Here is a 27,850-nt window from a genome sequence, read left to right on the forward strand (position 1 = left end):
GCTCTCTATGGTTCCGGCTCCCAGAGGCTCCGGGCTTCCCCGACTTCCGGTTTGGGCCGTCCCGGGGGCTGGCCGGCTGCCCCCACGTGAGGGCCGGGCCGGAGCAGGGGGAGTCCGTCCGGGCTCCGCCGCCCTCCAGCGCCATCATGTGCGAGGTGCCCGCGGAGGTTCAGCGCTTCCTACAGCAGCACCCGGTGCTGCGCCTCGTCGAGCCGGGCAATAAGGCAAGCGGCCGGGGGGGGGTCTCAGTCCCGGCAGGGGCGGGCGGGGTGAGGCGAGCGGCCCGGGGGGGACCCCGGTGCTGGGGAGGGGGCGGGGTGAGGCGAGCGGGCGCGGGGGATCTCCAAGTCAGAGGAGTATTATCCTGGGGGAGGGTGGTGCAGAACTCATGGGGGGGGGGAGGACAGATCCCCCTCCCTGTCCCGGGTTCAACTCCTTTGGATACCAGCCCAGCAGACAGGGCTCACAGGGTGGGCAGGGGAGGGGTCTGCTACCCCCCCCTTAGAGAAGTGGTTTGGGGACCAAAATGATGTAGACTGCAGGGAAGGTTGCTTGGGGGTGTCTGGAGCCGGGGAGGTGGAGGGAAAGACCTTTATGCCTAGCCTGGTAAGAGCCAGAGTATCACAGGGGCCCTTGCACTGCTCCAATAGGCTGTTTTCTTCCCCCCTTTTTGGCTGCTCAGGTGAAATGCAGGTTGACAGGTCACGAGCTGCCATGTCGGATGCCAGAGCTGCAAGCTTATACGAGTGGCAAGAAGTATCTGAGACTGATAAAGACAACAAGAGCATTTGACTACAGCGAATTCGAGCCACACATTGTGCCCAGTACCAAGAATCCGTGCGTGTCTGTTTTTTCCTTAATGTTCACGTGGAGCTCTTGCTAATGTTAATTGCATGTCCAGTAGGGGAGTGATGCCTGAGTGTTTAAGTGGGTATCCATCCAGTGGGCTGGAAAAGCATTTATAAAGCAGCTATTGACTCTGAACTAGCCACTTAAAGGTGTAAGACTCTCATTTCTTTTATATAATAACTTTACTAAACGGTGTGTGTGTTTTTTATTCTCTAGCCATCAGCTGTTTTGCAAGCTCACTCTCAGGCACATCAACAGGCTTCCAGAGCATGTGCTGCGTCATGTCCAAGGAAGGCGCTATCAGAGAGCGCTGAAAAAATGTAAGTGGCTCTGTCATCTTCTGCTGTGTTTTTTCTCTTCCCTTTCTGATCTTTTAACATGCTCTCCTGCTATGCATGTGTAGAGTGTTTGGAAATCGTTCTACAACGTGGCAGTAATACAGAGCAGTGCTCCTGCATGCTTCTCCCAGCCAGGAAGGAAGGGTGACTTCAAAAGTAGAGAGCAATGGTTTCTTATAGTGAACAAATTGGAGTGTCTACTTTAGAGTAGGGATTTTCAAACTTTCCAATAGTGTGGGTCACACTTTAATTCAGGGATTGTCTTGTAGACATGTTTCCTCCCATTTGTGATCCCGTAATATCTCTGTGGCAACTATCACTTGCACCGAAAATATTATTAGGGAATTATTTAATATTTTTTTAGCTGCCCTTAAATACAACTTAGCAGCTGGAAATGGGGAGGAACTGGTACCAAATGACCAGCAACCTCTCTGCACGCCACAGTTTGGGAACTTCTTGGGCCTAACTAATGCAAACCTACATAACAGCTCGTATCTGTGGGGAATTGTGTTAGGACTTCAAGTCATCTCAAGACTAAATGTGTCTGGCTCTTGACATAGTTGTGTTTCATCAGCAAAGGGACTGGAGGTTGCAGGTTACTGGTGCCAATGTTCACCTTCAGGTAACTTCTTCAAATCCTGCCCAGGTCAGCAGTGACTAAATGTCAACCTCTGATGGCTGCTTGATGGCCTGTATGAAATGAGCTGGCATATCCCAGTCCAGGTTCTGGTGAGCAAGCAGCTACCTCATAAAAACCATCTCCCCTGCAGTTACAGTATCTGTAGGTACTCTTGGCGTTCTCATCAGAGAAGCCAAGTTTTGAGTGGACCAGGGAGACTGAACTACACTGCAGCCCTTGTAGGTATCTCCCAGTGAGAGTTGGGGCAGTGTGTGTGGGAAGCTGGCACTGGTGTTGCTCGTGCTGTACTTCCGCAGTGGACTCCAGTCTGCAGGACTGTTGAGCCTGACACCTTTCACAAACAGTCAACACCCCCCCCCCCCTTTGCTGCTGCTAGAAACAGAAATATGGGCAGCATGACAAAACCTTAGGCTTCCTAGGTCTGCTTAATGTCTCTCTAGGTCTGCTCATAGATGCTGTTCGCATTTCTGACGTGCTACCTAGCACTGTGCTCTGCTTTTAGTCCATTCTGTTCTTAACGAGACCACCAAATTCTTGAACCACTTGCATTATTTGTGAATGAGCCCTGCCTGGTTTATTTTTAGATGAGGAATGCCAGAAGGAGGGCGTGGAGTACGTCCCTGCCTGCCTCCTGCAGAAGAGACGGCGGCGGCGAGATGACCAGGCTGAGGGGAGCAGGCAGCCCCGCAGAAAAGGAGAATTCTGGGAGCCTATGTCCAGTGAAGAGGAAGAAGTTGACACAGATGATAGCATGAGCGACCTGTACCCATGTGAGCAAGAGCTTTGGTGTTTTCTGACTGTTTTAAAGGGGCGCTCTCCGTTTCTATTCCCTGGCTCCTCTTTCTGGTTGGCTACCCGCTGGGAAGCCACAAAGTCAGCTCAGTTTAATGTCAATTTAAACTTTGTTAGCAGCATAGGGGAGGGATGTCTGAAGATAATTTATCGTTGGTTGCAAACAGAAAAGAACAAAAACCTAGGAAAAGAGATGTGGCGTTTCCTTTGCTAGCAGCAGGACTGGACCCACCCAGTGCTTTTACTGCTGTACTGCCAGCAGGAGGAACATGCGGCACGTACAACATGTATGTGGGAAGGTGGTGATTCCTACACACAGAATCCAGAGTGGGTGGGGGTTACTCTTCTCCAGATCCTGAGCGTTAAATGCCAGTTATCACTGAATCGCCACCAAGACAGAGATCGTACAAGGGGAGAAGCACTTGTCAGCACAAGACCTGCCAGAACCTGCATGCTCACAGGCAACGTGCACTCCACTGCCTTTCCCAGAACAGTCCTGGAGTCTACAATCCCACCCACCCTGCAGAGGATTTCCTACCAGGTAGAGTGAATTCCATTGAGTTCCTGTCTAAAAAAGACTGGAGGAGAGGTGGAGTTGTAAGGCTACAGGACTGTTTGCTGAATATCCCCTGTAGCTGGGCTAATCAGGATACTCGGCACTTATTACTGAAATACAGGGGTTATATTTGTCTTCCAAGGGTCTTGGTAGTAATGTGCTGCCCGGCGGTCAGGGATATTCAGCCCTTGCTGATAAAAGAACTGGAATCTGGTGCTTCAGTGTTGCAAAGTCACCTTTAAGAAAGTTGCCCGTGAAGCCACTGGAGTGAGGCTAAGTCAAAGCAGGAGCCAGAGGAAACTGATCCCAAGTTGGATCTTACGTTGTGTTTTAGCTGAGCTTTTCCCAGAAAAAAGGCCGGTGGTGCAAGGAGAACGGGAAGGTGATGATGACTTCGTGACAGATAGCGAGGAAGATGTGGCCAAGCCCGCAGAGGAAAACAGCGGCGTGAATGGAGAGGAGAGTGAAAAGATGGACGAGACCAGACGAGCTGGCCACAAAAGGGGAAAGGTGAGTGCTGTGCTGCCATGCACAGCCACATCAAGGGAGAGTGTTTGCAGAATCAGAGGTGAGCCCCTGTGTGTGAGGATGTACTGCGTGATTAGACCAATGATCCATCTGCTCTCATGTCTGTGAGAGGGGCTGATGCAAGATCGGCTCAGCTGGTATAAAACCTTTTGGGGGATGTTTCCTTCTGACCCTGGAAGTCAGTGACTGGTTAGACCCTGAAGCATTGAGATTCTATCCTTTAGTGAACTTGTATCCTGGCTAGGGTAAGTGGGGCTATTATTACCCATATAAATGTCTAATCCTGGTTTGAATTCTACTGCTTGCTGCCTCAGGAGTGGGAATCTTAGGCCAGGGAGACAGAAATGTCCTTTGGGTCCTAAAATTACTTCCACTACTCCCTTCTTAATCAATCCCCTTTAGAATGTAAAGGTTGATAGGGTTTAGTCTGGCCCCTTTTCTCTTTCTCAGTGCTCCTGATTCTGCCTGTGGATCTCTTCACAGGAGCAGACATTTTAGTCCTGATCCTGCAGTCCTTGTGTGTTTGGGAAACAGCAGGAATGCATGTTCAGGCCCTGAATGTGTAAAGTGGGCACACATAATTTCAGGAACATCATTGCTGATGAAAAGGATGATTCTAGAAGACAGCCCAGAGGGGAGGAGGTGGATTTGCTCCTTGTCTCCCTTCCTCGGGGAGAACAGGATCTGCAGTATTTTATGGCTCCGTTCTAGGAGGAGCATTTGGTACAGAGACTGTGTTTTTTGGGAGAAAGGGAGGGGATGTTATTTTTTAGATCTTATACGAGGGCTGAGGGGAGCTGGAGGTCAAGTCTTGTCTCTCACTGGCCATGTCCTCGGTAGCTAGGATTGGGATTGTACTGACAGCCTGAAAAAGCAGCAGCTTGGAGGGATGCCTTGTCTGAGCATTCTAGCCCTGGCCACATGCAGTCTTATGCTAGCCCAGAGACATGAAGAGGTTCTTCGAAAGACAGTGCAATTTCTCTCTCTCCACAGCCACAGCTGAGTTCCTTAAAGAAGAAATTTAAGAGTCACCATCGAAAACCCAAAAGCTTCAAGAAAGCAGCCAATGGCAAATAAACTTTTCTATAAGTGTGAAACAGTAGTTGGCTGGAGCTAGTTATGTGGCAGTGTGGTGGTCTAAAGGGGGCAGGGTGGTACAAGTTCAACTGAAAAGCCTGGCCTTGGACCTTGCCTGCACCATTGTCAGGTTTCAACCATCTGTTTCTGATGGGGGGCTTTAGTAAGCTGGAGCACAAATGGGTTGTGGGCGTTAGGCTTGATTCTTGGGGCATGGCCTAGTTCTGACTGAGCTGCCACTGATTGGGTGCCTTATACTAATATAAAATTATTCTGTGGCACTTTATTTTTTGCTGAAAGGGTTGGCATTTTTATTCCCCTTCCTGCCATGCAGGAATCTGCTACACAGAGGATATTAATATTAATACCAAGCTTTAGCCAGGGAACACTATCCCCAAAGGGTCACCAACCGTGCACGCAAGCTGGATACAACAAAGATGCCATAGTTTTATTTTGATGGTTTCCAAAAATCAAAACATTTTCAAACACAACTAAGATACAAAATACAGCATAAAATGAGAATTTATACCTATTTCTCTTTCCACATAAAGCAAAAAAAAAGTGAATTCAGAACACTTTGCAAAGCCAATTGGTAGATTACATCCTGCCTTCAAGAGAGCATTCCAACCGTTAGAGACGTCACTGCATCAGTTCTGGAAGATATGCAGTACAGCAGTGCACGTGAGATGCAGCTAGCCCTCTTGCAAAGGACACATTGGCTAAAAAGTAGCATGCTGGCGGGAAGAGAGCAGTGTATTTAAAAACAAACCCTCTCCTTAATGCTGATGTTGTACTGTACTTGCAAGATCCCTGCTCCAAAGGCTAGTGACATTTACCTTTCCTAAAGGGGAACATCGATTTTGTGATGCCTGAACTTCCTATGGGGCTGCAGGCAGCCTGTCCAGGAGAGAGGAATTTCATGTATCAGTTAGTTTCTGAAATATTGAACAATTCTTCTTCCAAAGTGATCAAGCTCCTTAGCTGGGCAGAATGAGGGGATCAGCCATAAGGAAGCTAATTAAGGGGTAGTTACAAGACCTGTTTCTACCTATTAACTTATAAATACTTGAATTGTCCACAGGAGCTAGAATGTTTGGAAGAGAATATTGCTGCAGCTAAGGGGCGTGCGTGTATTCTAAACAGTTGCCCGTAGCAACTGCAGTGTGAAAGTCAGTCATATCCTTTATGTATTGAACGTCAGGAGGAAGCTGAAAGGTTTAGTTTCCTGCACAGTGAAGACACAGGCACTACAAGAGCAGTTGAGGCGCAAAAAAAAAAAAACCCACCTCCTGCAAAGCCTGCTCTGGGGGAAAATAAAAAAAGCCACAAGGGTAACTATTAAATGAATTTAAGAAATCTCCCCAGTCCTAGTGCTCTCTGTCACTGCAGAGGCCATCCTCCCTTACATTGATGTAAATGGCTGAACATTCTTGGAGGCATTTCTATTTCTCACCAGCTTCTGAGAATCCTGTTTTCCAAGGTAAAGGCAAGACTGTTAAGTTGCACGGTCCAGGTCAACGGGCTTAGCAGCGTTCCTTGGGGAAGAAAGCCCAGGAGCTGGCTGCCTGCTGGAGATGCTGAGCTGGGCTGCTCTTCGAAGTGGAGACGTAAGCAGCTACGCTGAAAGGAGCCACTGATGCAGGAAACCAGGGCGGTTAGCCTGCCGAGCTGCTAGTTAAGGTCACAAGGCGAGTGTCTCACAGAATCCAAGTCAGTAAGACCAACAAAAACACAAAACAAAACATCAATTTAGTCCACTAGGAGAGGGTGAAATGCCCCTTCCCGGCAGGGATGGATGTGAGGTGAAAGAAGAGGTTACACTGATGGGGCAAAGTCAGGACCTGTTTCCCTTCAACCCACTTAAACTAAAGAATCATTTCCTCTGAGTGAAATGCTCAGCAGAGGGTTAGAACGCATAAGTTACCTCCCCCAGCTGTTAAGACGCTGCCAAGTATATTCCACTCCCTAGAAGTCTTAGCTACGACTGTCAAAAATGAGGCAGATGCCATTTGAAATGCAGGACTGAGAATCAGTGCAGTAAAGCATCACACAGCTGATTTTTGCATGCTGTCTAATACAGGAACAGTGGCGCCTGTTCAGGAAAGCATTCTCTACCCCAGGGATAGAGCAGGGATGCCAGAGCAGGTGCTTTCCCTTGAGTTCTGTACCTGCTGTTGCTCAGTGGGAGGGGGGGGGGAGGAATTTTTGCATCTACAAGAGAGACTGGCAGAAATGGATCAAGAAAGCAAAGGGCGCTCTAGGCTGGAAGATCAGACACTGCTCTGAACCCACTGGTGAGGTGATGTGAACCCTGCATGCATTATGAAATGCTCAGCATTTGAGCTTCTGCCTTTCAGTGCCAGGAACAGGGTCTTTCACAGCTCCACAAATATTGGTTCCACCAGTTACTGCTCAAATTGAAAGAACCTGGAGCCACATTTAGATAAATCCTGGTTGGTTGCTGAAAGGAGCTGTCTCTGGGAATCACTGTCTGGCTTGCTCCCCTTTGTTGGTGGATGGAAAATGCTGAAAAGGAGGGTTGATTTTTGGCACAGTACATTTTAAAATGAAGTCTGTCTTGAGACCCTTCCCACTAACCTACCCCCAACATCGTATGGAAATCTTTCCAGCAATATACCACCACCACCCCCTGGTTCCGCTCAGGAACAGAAATGAGACATTCCATTTTCATTACAGAAAATAAAACTCTCTTTTTCCTCATCTAGAGAAGGATGCAGCTGCTTCTGACATTCTTTCTCCCTCCCTCTGTCTCTTTGGGTGTGGAAAGGACCTTCCCCTTGCTCAGACCTGGGTACATAATACTGTAATTTTTTAAAACCAATGTCTTCGCTTAGCGTAACTCTCCAATTGTACAAACAATGCTCTAACCAGCAGCTGGGTTTTACATACACAGAGGATTTTTAGTTCTCTGAGGGGAGTGGGGAATTCACTTGTTAGAGTTAAAAAGGAAACAGAAAAAATAACCAAACAGCCCACTGAATGATACTGCTGTGTATCTGCTCACAGTACTTTAAATTTAAAAGCCATTACTGAAGGTACTCAATGAAATGTGGATTCCTTGGGTTAGTTCCAATTCTAGGAAGTTAAAAACAAAACAAAAAAATAAACCTAGGCAATGTTCCTTGAAGAAGGAGGATTTATCATCTATTATCAGATTACTGGTGCCACTGTAAATTAAATTCTCAAGACATCTGTGCCTTTAACAGGGGAAGGTACGGGAGGGGCAGGTATACGTAAAATGCTGGCAGTTTTTGTTGACTCCATAGAGAATCAGTCCTGGACCTAAGCTGTTGTGTCCTGAGAAGCTATGCTGCTCCCGTTACCACTCTTTTTTCTTCTCGTCCATGGAGACGCCACCAGGACCCAGCGCCACCACCAGGAGAAGCCCTCCAATGACAGACATGGTCTGGAAGAAGTCGTACTTGAGGAAGTCATGCATGGGCTTGTAGGCTGGGATGGTCCAGAAGGCGTTAAAGTAGATGTTGATGGCAAACAGCCAGATGACCAGAGTCAAGGCAGCCAGCTTGGTCTTAAAGCCAATCGCCACTAAGATAATCAGGGCTGTGCCCACGATGTTCTGGAGAATCTGCAGTAGCAGAAGGGAGAGGAAAGAGGAGAGTCAGGGTTATACACAGCTCTGTTATGGTAGCATAGAGAGCACAGACACTGCATGCCCAGCTGGCACAGGTATAAATAGCAGTGTAGACAGAAAGCCATAGCTTAGGGTGGGTAGAGTGTCCTACACACCCCAGGATATAGACCCTGCATAGCCCTCTGCACACCCAAGCCAGGCCACCCACGTCTGCACTGCTAATTTTAGCAGTGTCATGTCCTGCTGCCTCCCCCTGCCAGAGCCTTTCCTCGCCACAGTGAAAGCATCTGGCAGCGGGGAGCTGTAGGAGTCTTTCCCCACCACCAGAGCCTTTCACTGTGGTGTGTAGCTACACATGTAGTGCCTGTACTGTGCATGCTGCCGTAAGTGTAGACGTGGCCTTAGAGAAATATGCATGTAGGAGGTGTAATCACTGCAGCGTTGTTCAGGTAAAGGCAATGCAACAGGCTGCTGTAAGAACATAAGAACGGCCATACTGGGTCAGACCAAAGGTCCATCTAGCCCAGTGTCCTGTCTTCTGACAGTGGCCAATGTCAGGTGCCCCAGAGGGAATGAACAAAACAGGTAACCATCAAGTGATCCATTCCCAGCTTCTGGCAAACAGAGGGTAGGGACACCACCCCTGCCCATCCTGGCTGTGATGCAGGTTATCACTAGATTATTTGACATCTCTAAGTTCCTTCAGTAACTAAAGGGCCTTTTCCTGTTACCTTTAACTCATAACATGTCCAGGAGGTCAGAACACAGTATCTCTAGTTGACAGGGCCCAAATCTGGCAGTCTTATATAAGGAGACCCAGTGACATCGATGAGGACTCGCATGAGAATAATTGCTGGATTGGGACCCCACCCAGGCTGTAGCAGAGCAGTGAAGCCCAATGCCGTGACTCCCAGTTCTGTGCCAGATACTTACAGAAAAGAAGCTAACATCAAAATGTAGCAGCGTCATGAACATGAGGACCAGTAGCACACGTCCACCCAGCTGCATGTACTGTTTGGGGGAGCTTTCCCGCATGGTGGGGACACCGGCAAACATGCTTTTCCCCTCTGACCGTGACTCAGCCAAAAGCAGCAGCAAGCCTCCCCCAAGGGCAAGGTTCCTGGGGAGAGAGAAGAGATGGAGAAGAAAAATCTACAGGTCAGTGCAAGAAAAATAAAAGCCACATCATAGAGCGTCTTGGATGTGTCACGAAGATCATTCTACCTGAATGAGTGAGAATGCCACCAACAACCTTGAATTGGTTCTCACTATGTCCCACAGCACTCTGCCCTCCAAGAAATCATCATGTTCCCCACTGATTCAGTAGTTCTTATGGCTCTGCAGATACAAGAGGATCATGCATCCAGTGCTTGCAACAACACTTATGACCATAGTGCAGAGCTGTGCAGGCTCCAAGCTTCTATCAAGGATGGCAGACAGCAAGGAAGACGGCATGCATTTGTGGGATTTTTTTTAAAAAGGTGCAAATAACATGGGATGGAGCCGGTTGCACTCTAGGAAGTTGACTCCTTGCTCCCAATCACCCCTGCACGACTCATTTCTGCCCCGTCATGCATTGCCAAAAACTTCCCCAAAAGACAGTGCACTGGATGGTGGCACGTTGCACGCTAGGCTATCTACCCATGGTGCATTGCACAGCAACACAAGCATTCCTGGCCAGTATGTGCAGTGCTGACGCAAGGAGCCAAGTATGCATCTGCACAGGCGATACGTTGATTGCAGCAGCTTTGGGCCGACGTAATTTGGGTTGATCAATGTTTGTCGTGTAGACATGGCCTTAAATGTGACCTTTATAAAGATCTCTTCATTCCCATCCCTGGGTGACATTCACAGAAGCAAATTTGTGAGGACAGTACAGAGAGGTAAAATAAACTAGGACCTACCTCATCAAGAACTTCAGATCCCACAGAATGCTGTAAGCAATGGTCTGGGAGGGGAAAAAAAGAAATACGGAAATATTTAAGCTATTTCCAGCTCCTTGAGAAGGGAGAGCTTTTAAAGTGTTCAAAGTCAGTGATTAAATGCAGGACGTAAGAATCAATAACATCTTAAAAAGTTACTTAGTTTAGCAAGTAGTTTGGCATGATGACAATAAGAAGCTTTTATTAGAATCCATTTTGGATGCAGACGGTCAGGATCACTCATTAGCCTGGGTGCTTTTTATAGCAGGGCAGATCTGTGACTCTCAGGGCTTTTTGCAGATAGTTAATTAACCCTCAGCAATCCCCTGTGGCAGTCAAGTATTCATCCCATTATACAGATGGGGAAAAACAGAGAGGCAGGAAGGTTAAATTAAATGTCCAAGATCACACAACTAGTCAGTGGCAAATTTGGGACTAGAACCCAGAAGTTATAACTCCTACTATCCTGCTTTAGACAAAATGTTAACAAAAACCCTTCCTGTCCAAAATAAGTTTTTTTTCTTGTTTTTAAAACAAAAAATGGGGATCCTTCCACGTTGGGATATTCTTGTAGCAAGTACTGGGGCGGGGGGAGGGGTTCAAGACCAAAGCAGTTATAGGTCTCTTATGCAGTAGGCTGCTGAAGCTCATGTGAGTTGCAAAGAGGTCCTCCTCCTACTATATGGGACAGGATTGGTTTGATACTTGTTTTTCCAGTCACTTACAGCCGGCTGATCCTATCAGCATCCAAGGAGAATACCTCGCCGCTGTGCATGTCAGAGGAAGAACAGCGGTAACCACGTTGCCACAAGAGATCATGGCCAACTGAAGGAGGGCAATGGGCTCAATGCGCAGGGCAGTCCTTCCTGCTGCTTTTAGCGTAGGCCGATCAGTCCCATTGGGGTTGGTGGGGAGGGCCGGAAAGATAGGGACGGTACTTTGGAAGACTTGAGGCTTCCTACCTGTAATGCTATAATTCCGAACAAGCCGAAGCAGGCATACTGCACAAAGTTCCTACTCAGCACCAGGATACAGCCGCCTGAGGAAGGGAAATCAAACAGCGTTACCACATCTCCAGCTCACACAGGAAACAGCTGGCTTTGGTTGTGTTTTGAATTTCAGAAGGTTAAGGATTTCAGGTAGCCAAGTCACAGAGAGCCTCTGCTAGGAGATATCGGTGTCAGAACACTGTTGCTTTGGGGGGAAAGTCCGCTTTAAAATCTGCATTCTCCAAGGAGCTTCTCTATAGCCGACATTGTCTTATGGCTCCCGAAGAACATCTCTCCATTATTCCACCAGGTGATGGAGCAAAGGATCAAACATATGCTTGGTTTAGTCCCTGGCACGTCGTACTAGTTGGCAGCTGCCATGCAACAGTACATCTACTCTGCAATAAAAGACCTGCAGCATGGCCGCAGCATGGCCCAGGTCAGCTAACTCCAGCTTGTGGAGCTCAGACTGCAGGGTTATAAAATTGCAGTGTGGCCATTTGGGCTCAGGCTGGTGCCCACCCTTTCAAACCCTGCAAGGTGCCTGGGTGGGTCTCAGACCCTGGGCTCCAGCCCAAGCCTGAATGTCTACACTGCTATTTTTAGCCCTGCAGCCTGAACCCAAGTCAATTGACCTGGGCTCTACTGCAGTGTAGACGTACGCTTAAGAAGTTAAACAAAAGTCACAAGAAGTTAAACAAAAAAATAGCCAAGTATGGTTTGGATGTTGCCTTTCGTGAAGTGGTGGGAGAATGATACCATAGTTCTTTCAAGAATACAGAATATTAAACAAACCGAAGCTTTCCTTTAAATCTTGCATTCAAAAGAAAACTGATCACATTTCCCTGCAGGCGGATTTCCACACTGAGAACTGTTGACTAAAAGAAGTCTATTAAGCAAGCTATCTCCAGGGGAAAAGATTTAGCAAAATTAAATTTTTGCCTGGACAAAATACAAAAGCAAAACCTGGACACAGGACTTTGAAAGACTAGGCAATTGGAGTGTGTGTGCGAGACAATTTTAAAAAGGGAGCCATGCAATATAAACAGGGAGAATTTAGTTCCTTTTCCACCAATGATACTGTTCACTCAGCATGGACATAGGATCTAGACTTAAAGTGTCTAGTCTGTTTCACTTCCTAGTCCTCATGAACTAACACAATGCTATTGCTTTTGTGAAGAGGACAGGATTGAAATGCTTCCTGCATAAAACAAGACAAAATATTTTTCCAGTTGACATTAACCTCTGTAAGATCCAATATTGGGCTGAGGCAAGAAACACATGGCACTGTAATCATCTTGATATATTGGAGCAATTCCTCCTCTTTAAAAAACAAAAAGAAACAAACAACAGGAAGTATTTTACTTACAGAATGCACCTATTAAGATCTGGGTACACATACAGAATTAAATAGCTAATAATACTATCAACTAAGGGACTCCTCAGAGTTTTCATTGACCAAGAGGTACCATGTGGACTCAAAGTCAAGGAGCAAAACATGTGAGGAGATCAATGAAAAGTCTTTATTCAACCTATGAAGCATCATCAAAATATAAAGCGCTTGATGGGTAAAGAATAAATAAATAAACTAGGCTTCCCATGAGCCAGAAACACTAGCGTGATTTGGCATCTGCCCTAATAGACGATTAAGAGCCACTTACTCAGCTGTCCAAAGAGATTTAGGAACACAAAGATGGAGGCCAGGAAATAGCCACAGTTCCACGTGGCATCAATGTAATCCCTCTGCTCGCTCCACTGGAACCACATGCGGATGCCATCCTCCAGGAAGGTGCTGATCAGGCACAGACGAGCCACGTGGGGAAGGTACTGCTTCGTCACTCTCAGGAACTACATGGGCAGACAGTGCAGGAGTAATGTCCAAGGAAACCAAGAGCCATGCCCCTCTGCAGACTGCGGGCATAGCACCGCCACGTGCATGTGCATACACCCACCTCCACCACAAGATCCTGCTGAACGCAGATGTGCTGGGGAATTAGATAAAGCCAACCCCTCTCGATAGCACTCTGGTTTAAAACACCTATGCGTTTACGTTTCCCCTGTTCTCATTGGCAAAATTTCCATTGACTTCTTTCCTCCACAAGTATCAATACATTGTGCCATCAGGCCTAAGACTCTCCTATACAATAGTAAAAGGATTTGACTGTAGATGAAAAACTGACCATGATATTAGTTGATTTCAAGGATAAACACATACAGAGACAGAGTTCAGCCCCTAGTCCCATTAAGAATCACATCCCACATAAAAAACAAACAAACACTACTCAGGAAGATGAATTAGGCAGTTATATATAGCTACTGTTCAATGCAACCTAGTATTTTTTTTAAAAATAATATCACCAAGAGGCACGAGGAACTGAGCACACCGCTTCTCTTCTTGGGAAGGAAAGTTGTGTCTAATCATGTGAAGAGAATACTGAAAAATTTACCCTTAGGTCACTCTGCCATTGTGAGAATTATAGATTATATAGGAGCAACTACTGCTGAGAAGAACCAAAACATACACCCCAGGGAGTCTAGCTTCTTGTACAAATTATACATGTGCAAGATATTTGCATATTTTAAAAAAAATCTCATCGCCTCTTCACTCTCCAGTTCTCAGCTGGTGTATCATTTAAGTCTTCATTAGTATTTAAGTAACTGTAATAGAGCACCAAGGCATATCCTGATGGGGATTAATAACTGGTTGGAGATTTAATGCTCTGACACAGATCTCAGCCTAAAGGGCCACAATTTTGGTGTGCAAAGGGAGCCATGTGCAGAGACCTAGAACACATGACTAATCAGCAGCTCTGTTTGTGCAGGCAGTTGCCATGATTATATGTACCTCTTGAGCAAGCTGGCATCCACGTGGGTGTTGGATTCTTGCACTCCATTACTGAAAATTTAGAACCATTGCATTGATCCCAGGTTAATATTAAAAAGCGTCTGGTGTTATTCCTCCACTGACCCCCACCATCCCTTTGGTACAGAAAGGTATTAATAAAAGTTATTTCCTAACAAACAGCCCTAGAAACCTGCAAATAGCACGTTCCACTTGTATAGAAAGTAGTGATGTTTATAGGCAATGTAATAGTACCAGGAGATGTTTAGTAATAGAAAATGCCTATTGGCTGAAAGTGAGGTGACTGTTTATTTAAGAAACATATTTAGGGCATCAACACCAGGTGCAGAACAGCCAAGTAATTCAAGTGACATCTGTCAGGTATTGTATGTGAGATAGAGATGGTCAATTCTAAATTAAACAGCAGAAGAGAAGCAGAAGGTGCCTATCTCCAGATTTTATGGGCAGTTCGTGCTGAGCAGTGTCACAACCAGATGCATGCACATGCCTGACTCCTGATGTAGAAATGCCAGGTTTTGCAGAGACTCCTGGTTTAGCAGTAGGGGGACTATGTGTTATAACCCCCCCCCCCCCAACTCACACACAGTATGTATTAAAAATGATTTATGGGACTATTTGATTCAAGTAATTTTACTCAGTGTTAGAATCTAAACTATGTTCACTGGGGGGGGAAAAAAAGACACCCCCAATACCAAACCAACCAACCCACCTGTATAGAGGTGTTCTTCAAAAGGTATCAGGAATGTCACAAAAAGGAAATACACAATGAAAACAGTGTATATGTCTTGTGTTGGTCCCCTTGCACCAGTGTTTCTTGCACCATTAGGGAACCCGAACTTAAAAAAAAGTAAAAAGTCACACCCAGCACTGACCATGTTCTGTTGGTGCAACTCAGTTAATTTCAGTGGAGGTGCACCAGTTTATACTAGTAGAGAATTTAGCTAATCGAGTCAGCAAACTAACCGGTAAAAATGTATGTTGACAAAAAAATTAAACTAGCTTCTCATTGTTTATGACGTTCACTGCTTGCATTTTCCAGTACTCAGTTTGGACAATGAAACTAGACTAATCAGTTTCACTTTCTGTTTTTAGTTAGTATAATTTTGCAGCTCTCACAATGTTGTTTGGCTTCAGGGTGGCAGGAGATTAAAGGCACTTCTAAAAGCTTATTCCCACCACCATAATTAACCAATTAATAAAGGATATTTCAAGTTCTGTGCAAATTAGAAACCTTCCTTGCTGCCTAATTCAAGGTCAGCATGAATGAAAACAGAGCAGAAATGTTAACACAACAGACATCCCAAATAGTTAATATCAGAAGAGCAAACTACACTAGTCCTGGGTCACCTGCATCTAGAGTCTAAAGGGTCAAGATTCAAGTCAGTTAAACATACTTTGAACACAAACCTCAACCAAGTACAGATTGAATGTTATACTTTGGGATTTTTGAATATACAATTTTTTCAAACAGCTAGATGAGTGAATCTGGACAGATACTTTTCTTTTGATCTTTGTCATTTAGTGAGATACAAACAGAACAATTAAATACACATTAATACAAGGGAGATGTGACCTAAAATTAACCAATGTGAAGTTAAAAACAAAATAATAATAATAATAATAATAATAATAATAATAATAATAAAGAAAATAGCTCACTTGCATGGTCCAAAATAGCAGATCAAGAGAGCTTCAAACTGTATTTGAGTTACCCAAGGAACTCCTACACGTACCCCAAGTGGAGAAAACAAAACAAAAACAAACCCTCTTAAACTGATCGTTATTGTACATAACAAAGTTATACCTTTCATCCAAAAGTTCAAGCCTAAAATTTGGCATACTTTAGATGTTATCCTGTGCCGGTAAGTGTATTGTTTATATTTTTTTAAATTATAACTGCTGTAATTTTGTTCCCATTTTTTAAAATGGGCCCGAGCCCACATGTCTGTTCTGTTGCCCCAGACTCAGCCTCTACAAGTTAATAAACCCTATTCCCACAATTAGGCAATCATGTGGACTTTGCTAACAAACAAACCAACCATGTGACTTCCATGGAAGAGGATAAGATTACAGGGAAAGAAGAATTACAGATCAAGCTTCTAAGGCACTTGTGATAATACAGAGATTGATTTAGAAGGGTCCTTTTCTGTAGCACAGACAGAAACTATTACAAACAACAGACACTCCTGGGGGAATTCTGCACCAAAAAGTTTAAAATTCTGCAAAATATTTTAAAATTCTGCATCCAGCTGGGGCTCCCGCTGTCAGCCCTGCGCATGGCCACGCTCTGGCTGCCATGTGCAGGTCTGACAGTGGGAGATCACAGGTCATTCAGGAAAAACTAAAATTCTGGGAACATTAATTCAGGGAACATTAATGCTGTGCAAATTCTGCTGGAATTCTGTGCCATGTACAATGCAGGAGTGAGAGACACAGGGAAAAAAAGAACTAAATGCTCCAAAAGTACTGGATAGAAAGTATAGAAAGCAAGTCTTACTCCTCAGCTTGGAAATAATCTGAGGTGTTGCTTGTACAACATGCTAGACATTTGATGAATTTTAATCAGGAGGAAGCAGCACTTTCCAACATCAATCTAATGATCGAGAAGCTTTCAAAGCGCCCAGCGACACCCTAATCAGCCACGTTGGACAGGAAAGCGTAATAGCTCAACACCTGGGCATCAGGAGGGTTGAAAGCACCTGTTTTAGCATCAGTGCACTGCACTGGAAATCCCCAAGCAAAAAGAATACACAACTAGCAAGTCAGAAATAGGGTGCAACCTTGTCTTCTTCCTAGAAGGGGAACGGGATCTACATTTGGCTTGTACCATCAAACAGGTAGAGAGCATACAGAGGATGCAACATGTGTAAGAAACCTGCTAAAAACAGTGGCTGATTTGGAAGGGAAGGCCCAAATGCACGAGGCAGGAGAGGCAGGCTGTGATCCACCTTCCAAGTTTTGATTAGAGATCCTTAACTGAGGTCTGGTCTACACTACAGACCTATATCGGCACAACTGTGTCGCTCAGGGGTGTGAAAAATGTTTGCATTCGAAGTGCCATATCCCCCCTTGGCCCAGAACTAGAGTAGTTCTGGGTTTATACTGACCCACAGCTTGCTAACAAGATTGGGTTTCTAGTGAGCAAATGGTACCTGCCCTGCTTCCAGCTCGGAGTCCTGTTAGAATATACCACACTGAGATGTTCAGACAAGCTCTCCCAGGTGACAGACTAACTAGGTTCCAGACAGAAACCAAGACTCTCCATCCCAAGTGTCTGAACAGATTGTGCCAATGCCAAGTGAATTCCTGGAGGGGGTCAGAAACAGACTCTCAAACAGCCGTCTCTTTCCTCGCCACCCAAGGCGTATGCAAACCCAACCTGTCAGAGAACGCCAAGTCAGCTGGCTTTTCCTAGGGTTCAGAGGAAGGGAGGGGGTGTGCACGCTGACTTAAAGACCTCAATCCAGCTCCCCCACGTGGAAGCATGTGATTCTGGGTTACCGACCTGGCCTCTGTCAGAGCAGGGATGCCTCTCCCTGGGCATTCTGTATACTTCGGCCTTTACAAGGGAGAAAGGATTCTCTACCTTGACAGCAGCTTTTCCCTGTTCTTCAGCTACATCAGAAGCTGGAGAGAACATAAGAACGGCCATAATGGGTCAAACCAAAGATCCATCTGGCCCAGTATCCTGTCTTCCAACAATGGACAATGCCAGGTGCTTCAGAAGTGATCCATCACCCATTCCCAGCTTCTGGCAAACAGAGGCTAGGGACACCATCCCTGCCCATCCTGTCTAATAGCCATTGATGGACCTATCCTCCATGAATTTATCTAGTTATTTTTTGAACCCTGTTATAGTCTTGGCCTTCACAACATCCTCTGGCAAAGAGTTCCACAAGTTGACTGTGCGTTGTGTGAAGAGCGTTAGAGATGTTTAACTAAGGGTATGTCTACATTACTGTGCCACCATAGCACCCTAGTATAGACTCTTCCTGCATCGACAGAAGGGGGTTTCTCCCAATGCAGTTAATCCTCCTCTCTGAGAAGCGGTAGCTAGGTCAATGGAAGAATCCTTCCACCGACCTAGCTGCATCTATAGTGGGGGCTAGGACAACCTAACTAAATCACACAGGGCATGAAATTTTTCACAGTCCTGAGCAATGTAGCTAATTTTTAGGTGTAGACCAGGCCCAGAAAAAAAAGTGTCCACGCATATCTGAAAGGCGACGGGCAGGGGGATGAATTATTTAAGGTGGCTCAGGGTGTGGTTGTATGAGTAGAGTTAGGAGCAATGAGAGGCAGTTTAAAAAAAAGGCTTCCTAAATCTTTCCTTTTCTTGATGGGGGCTGCCTGGAAAGTATCTAGATGAACAGATACAATTGTAGGGATCAATAGAGAAGTTTCAACTGTTAAACAACAAATCAATCAAGCTAATAAGCCAATGAAGGAGGAAGTTGTACAATCTACAAGAGGGAGTTTTTAAATTTAGGCGTAAACTGAGGGGAAGAGCAGAGGTTAAAATGATTTGATAAAGCAGGAGCAGGAAAATGGAAAGGCGGAGAAAAGCCTGCCCCGGCAACTTCTACAGAGAACGCAAAGTAGGAGAGGGAATGTAGTGGGAGGTTGCGTCTTGAAGATCAGCAGGAACAAGACTGTGGAAAGGTTGCAAAATAAGCACAAGTGCTAAGGGGCAGCTCTACTTCCCAGCATCAGCTTTGGAACCTACCATCTTTTGTTGTAATTAGTCACATGGACTTGTCTCATTGTCACCTTCCCTGAAAACCAAACAGCCCATGATAAAAAGTTTAAATTGCTCCCTCACTCAGGCTCCCTCCCCTCTCAGCACACACAGGAAAGAGAATTGTATGTTGCCGGGTAAACAAGAGTGCTTGCGATCCAATCAGCGGAAAACAAGTAAGATAGATTGAAGGCGGGAGCAATGCTAGGCAACCTTATCTCAATGCAAACCATCTTCTGACATCCATCATGCATACAGCTGTGTTTATGCAACTCACATGTAAGCATTGAAGCCACTGCTCACAGCAAATGTAGAGAAAATGAGTCAAATTCAGAAATAGAATGCACAACAGAAAGGGGTAAGACTAATTGAAGCGGTCTAGGAGGAGATTATACCATTAGTTAACTATGATAGTGCGGGACATGTATCAGAAGTGTCTAGTGATTTTAGGATTCAGAGTACCTATGTACTGAACTCTCCATGATTTAACTAGGTACAGTGGAATTTATCTAGAACGGACAATTTCTAGTGATGGGACTGAATCAATAGGACCAAACCAGAATGCCAGATCCAGACATCAAACTTTGTGGAAGTTCTGATCCACATGTTACAGCTTGGGCCCATCTCTAGTAGTCATGATTTATATACCTCATTTCAACGCCCTACAGCACCATGCAAACTATAGCTATAATTAGAATCACTTCAACCACTGTTGCAATGCAGCCACCTCTGGGGTGCAGCTGTTTAACAGTTCATAGTAACAGATTAAGACAGAAGTTAGTATCTTATCCAACTGAAACTACACGGGAATTAGAGGTACACACAATGTAATTACCTGAGCTTCACAGACACAATACACTTAAGCTAAGACTAAACTATTCAAGTGAGGGAAGGAGATGATGTTAAACTCATGGCACATATGCAGTTTAGGGTTTTCTATACACTGAATATTCAAATAACCTATTATTCTGTGGGCCTTGCATGGACCATACTGAAGACTGCATCTCACACAAGCACAGACAAAGCTGGAAAAACTAAACATTATTGAGAGGACAACTAGTTCTTCACTCCCAGCCAAGTCATTAACACATACCGCAGAAGGGCTTTGTGTTGCCATTTTCTCCTCTAATGAGGTTATGAGGGCAGTAAACCAAGTCCTGTGGAGGACACAGATTTAAATACTCTTCTTAGCTTCAGAATAAACACACCCAAGGATCCAGCATTCCCTGGATCAAGTCCCTTCTCCAAATCTCTTTCCTCAAGGAGGCTCTGTAATCCAACTCTAATCTTTGACTCACCTGCTTTACTCCCTTAAGTGATTTGCAGTGTTGTTATTGAAAGCTTGTCTCTTTCAGCAACAGAAGTTGGCCAGCTAAAAGATACTATCTCACCCACCTTGTCTCCTTAAGTGATCAAATCATCATCCTTCCCAACCACATCCCTTGTTATCTCCTCCTGTCATCTTTGGTCTAAGTTGTAAGGTCTTGAGAAAGAATGTCTCTATACATACACACCTCTAAAGCACAATGCCCATTTATGGCACTTACGAAGCAATAATGAAAGCAGCAGCTAGGGAGACTGTAGATATACTATGGTTTTAAGACTAATGCACAGAACTCGGAGCCAGAAGATCTGGATTCTATTCCTGGTTCTGACATAGACTTCTTATAGAGACAAGGGTGAGATATCTTACGATTGTCGGTTGGGACATACATACATAGACTCTTCATGTTACCTTGGGCAAACCTAGCTTTGTATTTCACTTAGGTGCTTAAGTGACCTCCCCACCTCCCATTATATTTTTTTATCAAGACCACATTGCGAGCAGTAGCTCTTTTTACATAAGCAGCTCTCATTTCGCCAAGCTTCACCTGTGGCTCTCATCTCCAGAATGCCGGAGGGGACACTATGAACAATAAGAATGCTCCAAAGTTCACCAGGAAAGAGGCTCCTCTGTTTATTCCCGAATTACTGACGGTAGGATCAAAGTGGTAAAGGCAGCTGCCAAGTAAACAGCACAGAGACACTTGGACTGCAACATGCTGTTTACAGTCTTGTTTCTGATAAAGATACAGGACCCATCCCTGCAACCCTGATGTGGAGCCGCTCTGTTTCTCTATGGAGAGAAGCATGAGCCAGTGGCCCAAGTACAAGACTGGGAGCAAGGAATGCGATGATCTCATTTCAGGCCTGGCACCAAACTCTACACCAGGGGTCTCAAACACGCAGCCCGGGGGCCGCATGTGGCCCGCGGGGTTATTTTCTGCGGCCCACGAGCCCCTCCAGCCCCCACGTCCTCCCCCAGTGTTTACCTAGAGCAGCTCTGGCCGGACGTGCACCGGAGGCAGGGAAGGCTCCCTGCCTGCCCTGCCCCACGCCGCTCCGGGAAGAGGCTGGAACGTGGGGAAGGGGGGGCGGAGGGGCTGTGTGTTGCTGTTGCTTCAGGCAGCGCCCCCAGCAGCGCCCATTGGCCGGGAATGGGGAATCGCGGCCAATGGGAGCTGCTGGGGCCGGTGCCTGAAGCAACAGCAACACACAGCCCTTCCGCCCCCCCCCCCCCCTGCCCCAGCCCCCTCCCGGAGCAGGGCAGGGCAGACAGGGAGCCTGCCCTGCCCCCGGTACGCGCCGGGCCAGATCCTGCCCCCCGAACCACTCCTGCAGCCGAACCCCCTGCCCTGAGCCCCCTGTACCCCGACCCCCTTCCCCGAACCCCCTGCCTCACCCTGCACCCCTCCTGCATCCCAACCCACTGCCCTGAGCCCCATGCCGCACCCCTCCTGCACCCTGACCCCCTGCCGCACCCCGCACTCCTCTTGCAACCCAACCCCCAGCCCTGAGCCCCCTGCCACACCCTTACCCGCTGCTGTACCCCTCACCCCTCCTGCACCCCACACCCCAACTCCCTGCCCTGAGTCCCCACCACATCCCACACCCCTCCTGCAACCCCTGGGGGCAGGGAGGGGGCAGAGTTGGGGTGGGGATTTCGGGGAAGGGGTTGGAATGGGGGCAGGGAAGGGGTGGGAAGAAGCAGGGGCAGGGGCGGGGCCTCATGGAAGGGGTGGAGTAGGGGCAGGGCCGAGGGCGGTGAGGGGAAGGTGTCAGTAATGCGGCCCTCGGGCCAATGTACTAGTCCTCATGGTCATTTGAGTTTGAGACCCCTGCTCTACACTCTGGCCTGGGGTGAATCACTTCTCTCGGTGTTTCAACCCCCATCTGTGAAGTGGGGATAATGACACCTCCCCTCCTCCCAGGAGGACTCAGTATTTAGAAAAGGGGACTATAGGCCAGGGGTTCTCAGGATAAATTATTTGGTGGCCTCAGAGTGCAGCCACCAAGTCTTGCTGGTGGCTGCTCTCGCACTTTTTCCCTAAACAGTTTTCTGAAAAACAAATACATATGCACATCCAAGTAATTGCAATTTATTTATTGCTGGCTAGTAAGTCTGTTGTGAAAAAGTGATATTAACAAGCATACAAGTATCACTTTTGCTGGGGCTGAGTAAGTCTGCTGTGAAGTCTGGGGACAAATTAAGCCTTGGACTGCATCTTCTGTTTGTACTAGGCACTAATAATAATTATTCCCCATCCCATCAAATCAGGGAAGCTGGTTCTCCCCTAAGCCACCCACTCCTGCCAACCAGCAAAGCCCACCCAACTTAAAGCCCACAGTTAAGAAAATGCCAAACAAAACAGTGTCTTGTATTGCACACCCATGAAGTGGGCAAACATTGGTTGTAAGAGAAAGACCATTTCCAGAGCCAAGGTCAATCCCAACCCCAATCTATCTCCCCTTCAGAACACCTTGCCAGCTCTGTAACACACTTAAGTGTGCCATATTCTCCTCTAGAGGCTGGTCCAATATGGCTTAAAAGCGTATTACTACTGCTAGTTAGCAGACTTACTCCTTTAGGTCAAGGGGCAGAAACCTGTGCTTTGGGTGCTAAAGGTCACAGGTTCGAGCTTCCCTAATAACCAATAGAGCTGCTCATTACATCTGCTCCCATGGGGAGAAAGCAATAGCATTTTAGCTCATCACAACTATTATAACAAGGAATGGGGAGGAATAAGGCAGTCAATGAGGACGCATCCAAATTCTAGGGTATTAATCTGATGTACCCGCCCAGCCATCCGAAAAATCTTTAATCTAATCCCAGTTCAAATGTTCTGTTTCAAATGAGCTAAGAACGTCCCTAACACAAAATGCCCAATCTGCAAAAATATACCCATTGTTTATTGTTCTGTAAACTCACTCCCACATGCGTATGGGTTTGTGTTTTAGCAGCATAGGTAGTGGTTAGAATAAGCAGGGGGCAATTATTTGGACCTAGAGTTAGCAAATGAATTACTTGCGAAACCTAAGCGTGGTTTTGCAATCTGATGGATGAGTGTCCACAAACATCAGGAATAGGCTGTAGCTAAGAATAGTCACTTTTAAATAAAATGGGGTCAAAAAGAAATAAGGTTGTTTCAATGAACGTTATTCCAGGAAGGGGCAGACAGGGCTTCATGCCGGACAAAAAGGCGTTCAGGGGGTCTTACAAAATATTTAAGATCCCAGAAATAGTCACATGGGAACAAACACACAGGTATTAAAAAAAAAACAAAAAACAAAAAAAACACAACTAGGACTCAAGAGTCATAAAATTTAGCAAAGGATATGAACACAATACAGCAACTGTTCATCTTGTACTCCCACAATACAAACTGGGCCTGATTCTGACACGCTTATTCAGGCTGAGTACTACCACACACATTGAGTCCCACTGAAATCAACATAAAGACAGCAGAATCAGGTCCTAAATAAGCCATCTGTCTAGAAAAGACAGCGAATGGCAGGTTTTTCCAGTGCTGGTCAGTTACAGGGATTCAAGGGTGGCATATCCATTTTAGATCCTGTAATATGCATCATCCAACCTTCATCCTGCTTTAAAAGTCTAGCCAGATCAAGTCAGATTTTTCAGATCTTAGCTCTAGGCAGCCAGATGTTACTACCTAATTTTAAAATATACTGGTCACCAAGCCAACAGAGATCTTGCTTTACGACACTGTCACAAAGAGAATGACTGAATACTTCATTCATATTATTCAGCTCACTCACAACAAGATGAGAGATTCTAAGCTTTGATTTATCATAGACATCTGTATTACACAACAGCACAAGATGGCCTGTCTGGATTGGCATCAATATCTACAAGGACCATTTATACAGGAATGTTTAACAATCCGGGTTGACTTTTGTTCTGAACCTAAAGCATAGACAGAGACCTCTTCATCTGTTCCACTTAATGATTCTGGACATGGTCTAAGTGCAGTCTGGGATTAGGATTTTTCATTATCATTTCACTGCACGTTTGTTTTCGCATATCCCCTATTCCCTGTTGCTACATGCCACCTGGACACTTCTTGGAGAGAGATAGGAAGAATGGCTTGGCCTTCCTCACCCCTTTACGGGACTCTTTACACTTATTAACAGATAGGAAGGAGCCAGGCTCCCAGGAGAGGAGGGTTATAGCACTGATCTGACAGTTTCATTCAAAGAAGGCACAAGATGCGGGCTCCAGGGCGGGGGCAAGATCCATTCCTTCATGGGTAACAAAAATGACAAAACCTCTTTAGTTGGTGGGGAGCAGGATTACCACCAACCGTCACACCCTGAGAATAAAGGAGGCTAATGCCTCATGTCCCTTCCAGGGTATACTGTACATCACTGACTGATCCCCCATTATTCTTGAGGTGGGGGGTAAGGCTCATAGACTGTAAGGCCAGAAGGGACCATCATGATCATCTAGTCCAACCTCCTGCATGTTGCAGGCCACAGACCCTCAGCCACCCAATAGGCCCATAAACTCTGGCTGAGTTAATGAAGTCCTCAAATCAGAGAGAGGCAGACCCCAGAGCTCCTCAGGGGTACACATCACTGAGTGATCCCCTTCTCTATCCAGGGGGCAGGGACGAACACCATAGTGTCCCCAGTGCACAAACCACAGACTGTTTCCCCAACCCCCAATATGCTAGGATGTTGGAGGCACACACCACTGACTGTTTCCCCCCCCCTTATCCTGGGAGGGGCAGGACCCCATGGCAGGCTCATTCAGGGATACACAAGATTAGCCGATTCCCATGTATTCTGGGTTGGGGAAAGTGGGGCCAGACCCCAGAGCCCCCAAGAGGTACATACCACAGACCGATTCCCCCTTTATTTCAGTGGGAGACCCCCACACAGCCCCTGGGAGGGATACAACCTAATGCTCCTCTCCATGGGGAGGAGGCCTCCATCCTAGGGAAGGGATAAGAGGGAGGGATACACACCCACCTGGTCTGCAAAGTCCTCAGCCGTGCTCATTAGGTCATTCTGGCCCATGGTCTCAGCTGCTGGGTGGGTGCTGCAGAGGGGGATTCCTCCAGGCTGGGTGTCTGCCTGCTGCCTGGGCTCTCACACCCCTACCTCCTCCTCCTCCTCTTCTTCTGCTGCTACTGCTGCAAGCTCGTCCACAGGAAGTGCCTCTCTACTGCTGCTGAAGCCGCTGCTGTCTCCTGCATCTGCCACGTAGGCCAACTCTTAAAGCAACAGCGCTAGCAGCAGGAGGATCGCCGACAAGGGAAGGAGGGAGGGAGTCGATTGCATGTAACTGACATGAGATACAAGTTTGCCCTATCGCTAGCATGTGTCTGACTCTTAAAGGGACCTCAGCAGCCCTGTGAAAGCAGCCCCTGGAAGGGAGGAGGAGGAGGCGGGAGCAGGATCCTTCATGCCAATCACTGCCCTGAAATCAGAGATGGGCAACGCTTCGGTGGATTTGGGGTTCCGTTTTGCGAAATCTTGTTTGCCAAACCAAAGCTGGGGCGGTTTGGGTCCAGGACCCATTTTATGGGAACCCAGGAAACACACAAAGTTCAAAGCCCGAGGGGGTGGATCTGCAAAACTGGTGGGGATTTTCAATGGCCAAAATCCTCCTCTGTCCCGTCTGTCTGCATTTTGTTTTATGGTTTATTTCTATTCTAGTCTATACCGTTTCTTGTACAGCACAGCACACCCCTGCCTATGGTTTCTGAGCACTTCCATGGCATATGAACCTCCTTTTATTCAACCCCCAGCACGGCCATAACCAGGGCGGCAACCAACCAGGGCGCAAAACTGTGAGGGTGGAAAAATGACAACAAAAATGGTAGGGGACGCAAATATACTTGCTTGCCCTGGGTGCTAAAATGCCTAATTACAGTATTCAAGGTGGAGTGAGAGGGGAGGTTTTGTTTGTTTTGGGAAAAGGTTTTAGTTTTGATCCATCTCTTCTTGAAATAGAGGTAGTTACAAAGTAGGATGGCAGACTATGAAACACTGTGTTGCCAACTCTTGTGATTTTATTGTATGCCTCACAATATTTGGTGTTTTTCTTAAATCCCCAGCTTCTGGAGGCATGTGATTAGGTGAGAATCATAGTTTTAACTTCAAACAAATAAAAACAAGTTTCTAGTCCCTCATGATTAGATGAAATCTTGAAAACGTGACTTAAGATCACCCTAAAGGCTCAAAAACCACAAGGCAATGAGAAAGCTGCCCAAATTTATTATTTTTCTTTTTACAACTCATTGTAAACCAAGCTCATGAATTTTTGAGGCCTGTCTCATGAATTTTGAACACTTGGGGTTGGCAATACTGCTAAATCAGTGCCAGGGAACTGCAATATGCAACTGGAAAACATTCCTACAGCAAAACCAGTCCGCTCTTGTCTCCTCCCCCAGTGTATTTTTCTACGTACAACCATGTGCTGATCCAAACCCCTTGTACATCTGTTCCCCTGCCCAGCTTTACCCAGGAAACCCAAAGGTGAGGAGGACATTGATTTTAAAATGTATTTACATATAGACAGATTTATAATAGTGTATCTGGGTGCAATGTAGTAAAACTAAACAGAGGAGTCCTGAAGTGAAATGACCAAGGAAGGGATGCAGGAGTTATTGCAGAATTAGCTTTGAGGCAAGAGCTGGTCAGAACAGCTGCCAAATCTGCATCCACAGAAGGGCCCAGTACTGGAGGGCCACCACACACCACGGACCGGTTGCTGCATGGTTTGATGTTCACTGTGAATGCTCTGGTACTATGGAGGACAGAACACAAGCTGCTTCTTGTTACCTGGGGGCCACATGTGGAGATGTTTAGGCCTTCTGGGTGACCAGTACATCTGCCCCTTTATCTCAGCGCTGGCAAGCATGCTTCACAGATTTCCTCCTATTTAACAGGAAACCTCCATCCACTGCTTCCCTATCGACTCATTCCAAACCTGATTTCTACCAGATCTGGACACATTCTCTTTTGCTCATACCTGCCTTCTTCTGTCCCACAAATTCAACTGGGATATCAATTGGGAAAGTTGGAGGCTGAGTTGTGCGTGGGAGAATGTTGCACAGAGATTGATTCTTGAAGCCTTGAGACCTAAACAATAGCTTGCTTCATCGGTAACAAGCCATCCTTCTGCAAAAATCCAGCACCTTTCAGGCACTGTGTTCCAATTGCCATGTAGCTTTTGTCCTTTCCCCAGGTGATTCTTTTCATCTCATTGTTTTGACATCTACCCTGACGGTAATGTTGTTTAAAAGGGCATTCTCAAGATAATTTCCATCATTTAAACAATCTCTCCCCTCCCATGTTATTTATAAATATTTTTGAGGCTTGCAAAACCTTTTTTCCCCTTTACCAAAATATTTTCCTCTATCCTGTAGGTGCATTAATAGTTTGTTGTTGTTGTTGTTGTTTTTAAATACCACATATTGAAAACAACATACAAAACAAAGATTTGGAGAGGAAAACATTCTCCAGAGCAAACAGGATGAGTCGAGTACACACAACAAACAAGCACAAGCACAGAAACTCGTATAATGCTCTGAACATGTAATAAAGTAAGAGTTCTCTAAAGTAAATTGTCATAATCTGTTTTGGTTATGGAGTGA

The 27,850-nt window shown here is 46.1% G+C and overlaps 2 protein-coding genes across 2 annotated transcripts; one reads left to right on the forward strand and one right to left on the reverse strand.

The window, feature by feature from the left end:
- The first annotated feature begins 25 nt into the window (after window positions 1-25).
- SURF2 (surfeit 2) lies at window positions 26-4,800 on the forward strand. Its single transcript, XM_024212331.2, has 6 exons — window positions 26-224; window positions 683-837; window positions 1,066-1,169; window positions 2,412-2,597; window positions 3,510-3,685; window positions 4,697-4,800. The coding sequence occupies exons 1-6, from the start codon at window positions 147-149 to the stop codon at window positions 4,778-4,780; spliced, it is 783 nt and encodes a 260-aa protein (XP_024068099.1). The 5' UTR covers window positions 26-146; the 3' UTR covers window positions 4,781-4,800.
- A 402-nt stretch (window positions 4,801-5,202) lies between these two features.
- Window positions 5,203-25,513, reverse strand: SURF4 (surfeit 4). The gene is made up of 6 exons (XM_024212329.3): window positions 25,218-25,513; window positions 12,966-13,152; window positions 11,278-11,354; window positions 10,298-10,341; window positions 9,327-9,513; window positions 5,203-8,387 (listed from the first exon to the last, which is right to left on the reverse strand). The coding sequence occupies exons 1-6, from the start codon at window positions 25,263-25,265 to the stop codon at window positions 8,121-8,123; spliced, it is 810 nt and encodes a 269-aa protein (XP_024068097.1). The 5' UTR covers window positions 25,266-25,513; the 3' UTR covers window positions 5,203-8,120.
- Between the last annotated feature and the right edge of the window lie 2,337 nt (window positions 25,514-27,850).

The sequence above is a fragment of the Terrapene carolina genome, unplaced genomic scaffold (genome assembly GCF_002925995.2).
Source record: "Terrapene carolina triunguis isolate 2854851 unplaced genomic scaffold, T_m_triunguis-2.0 Scaffold238, whole genome shotgun sequence".
Taxonomy (NCBI): Eukaryota; Metazoa; Chordata; order Testudines; family Emydidae; genus Terrapene; species Terrapene triunguis.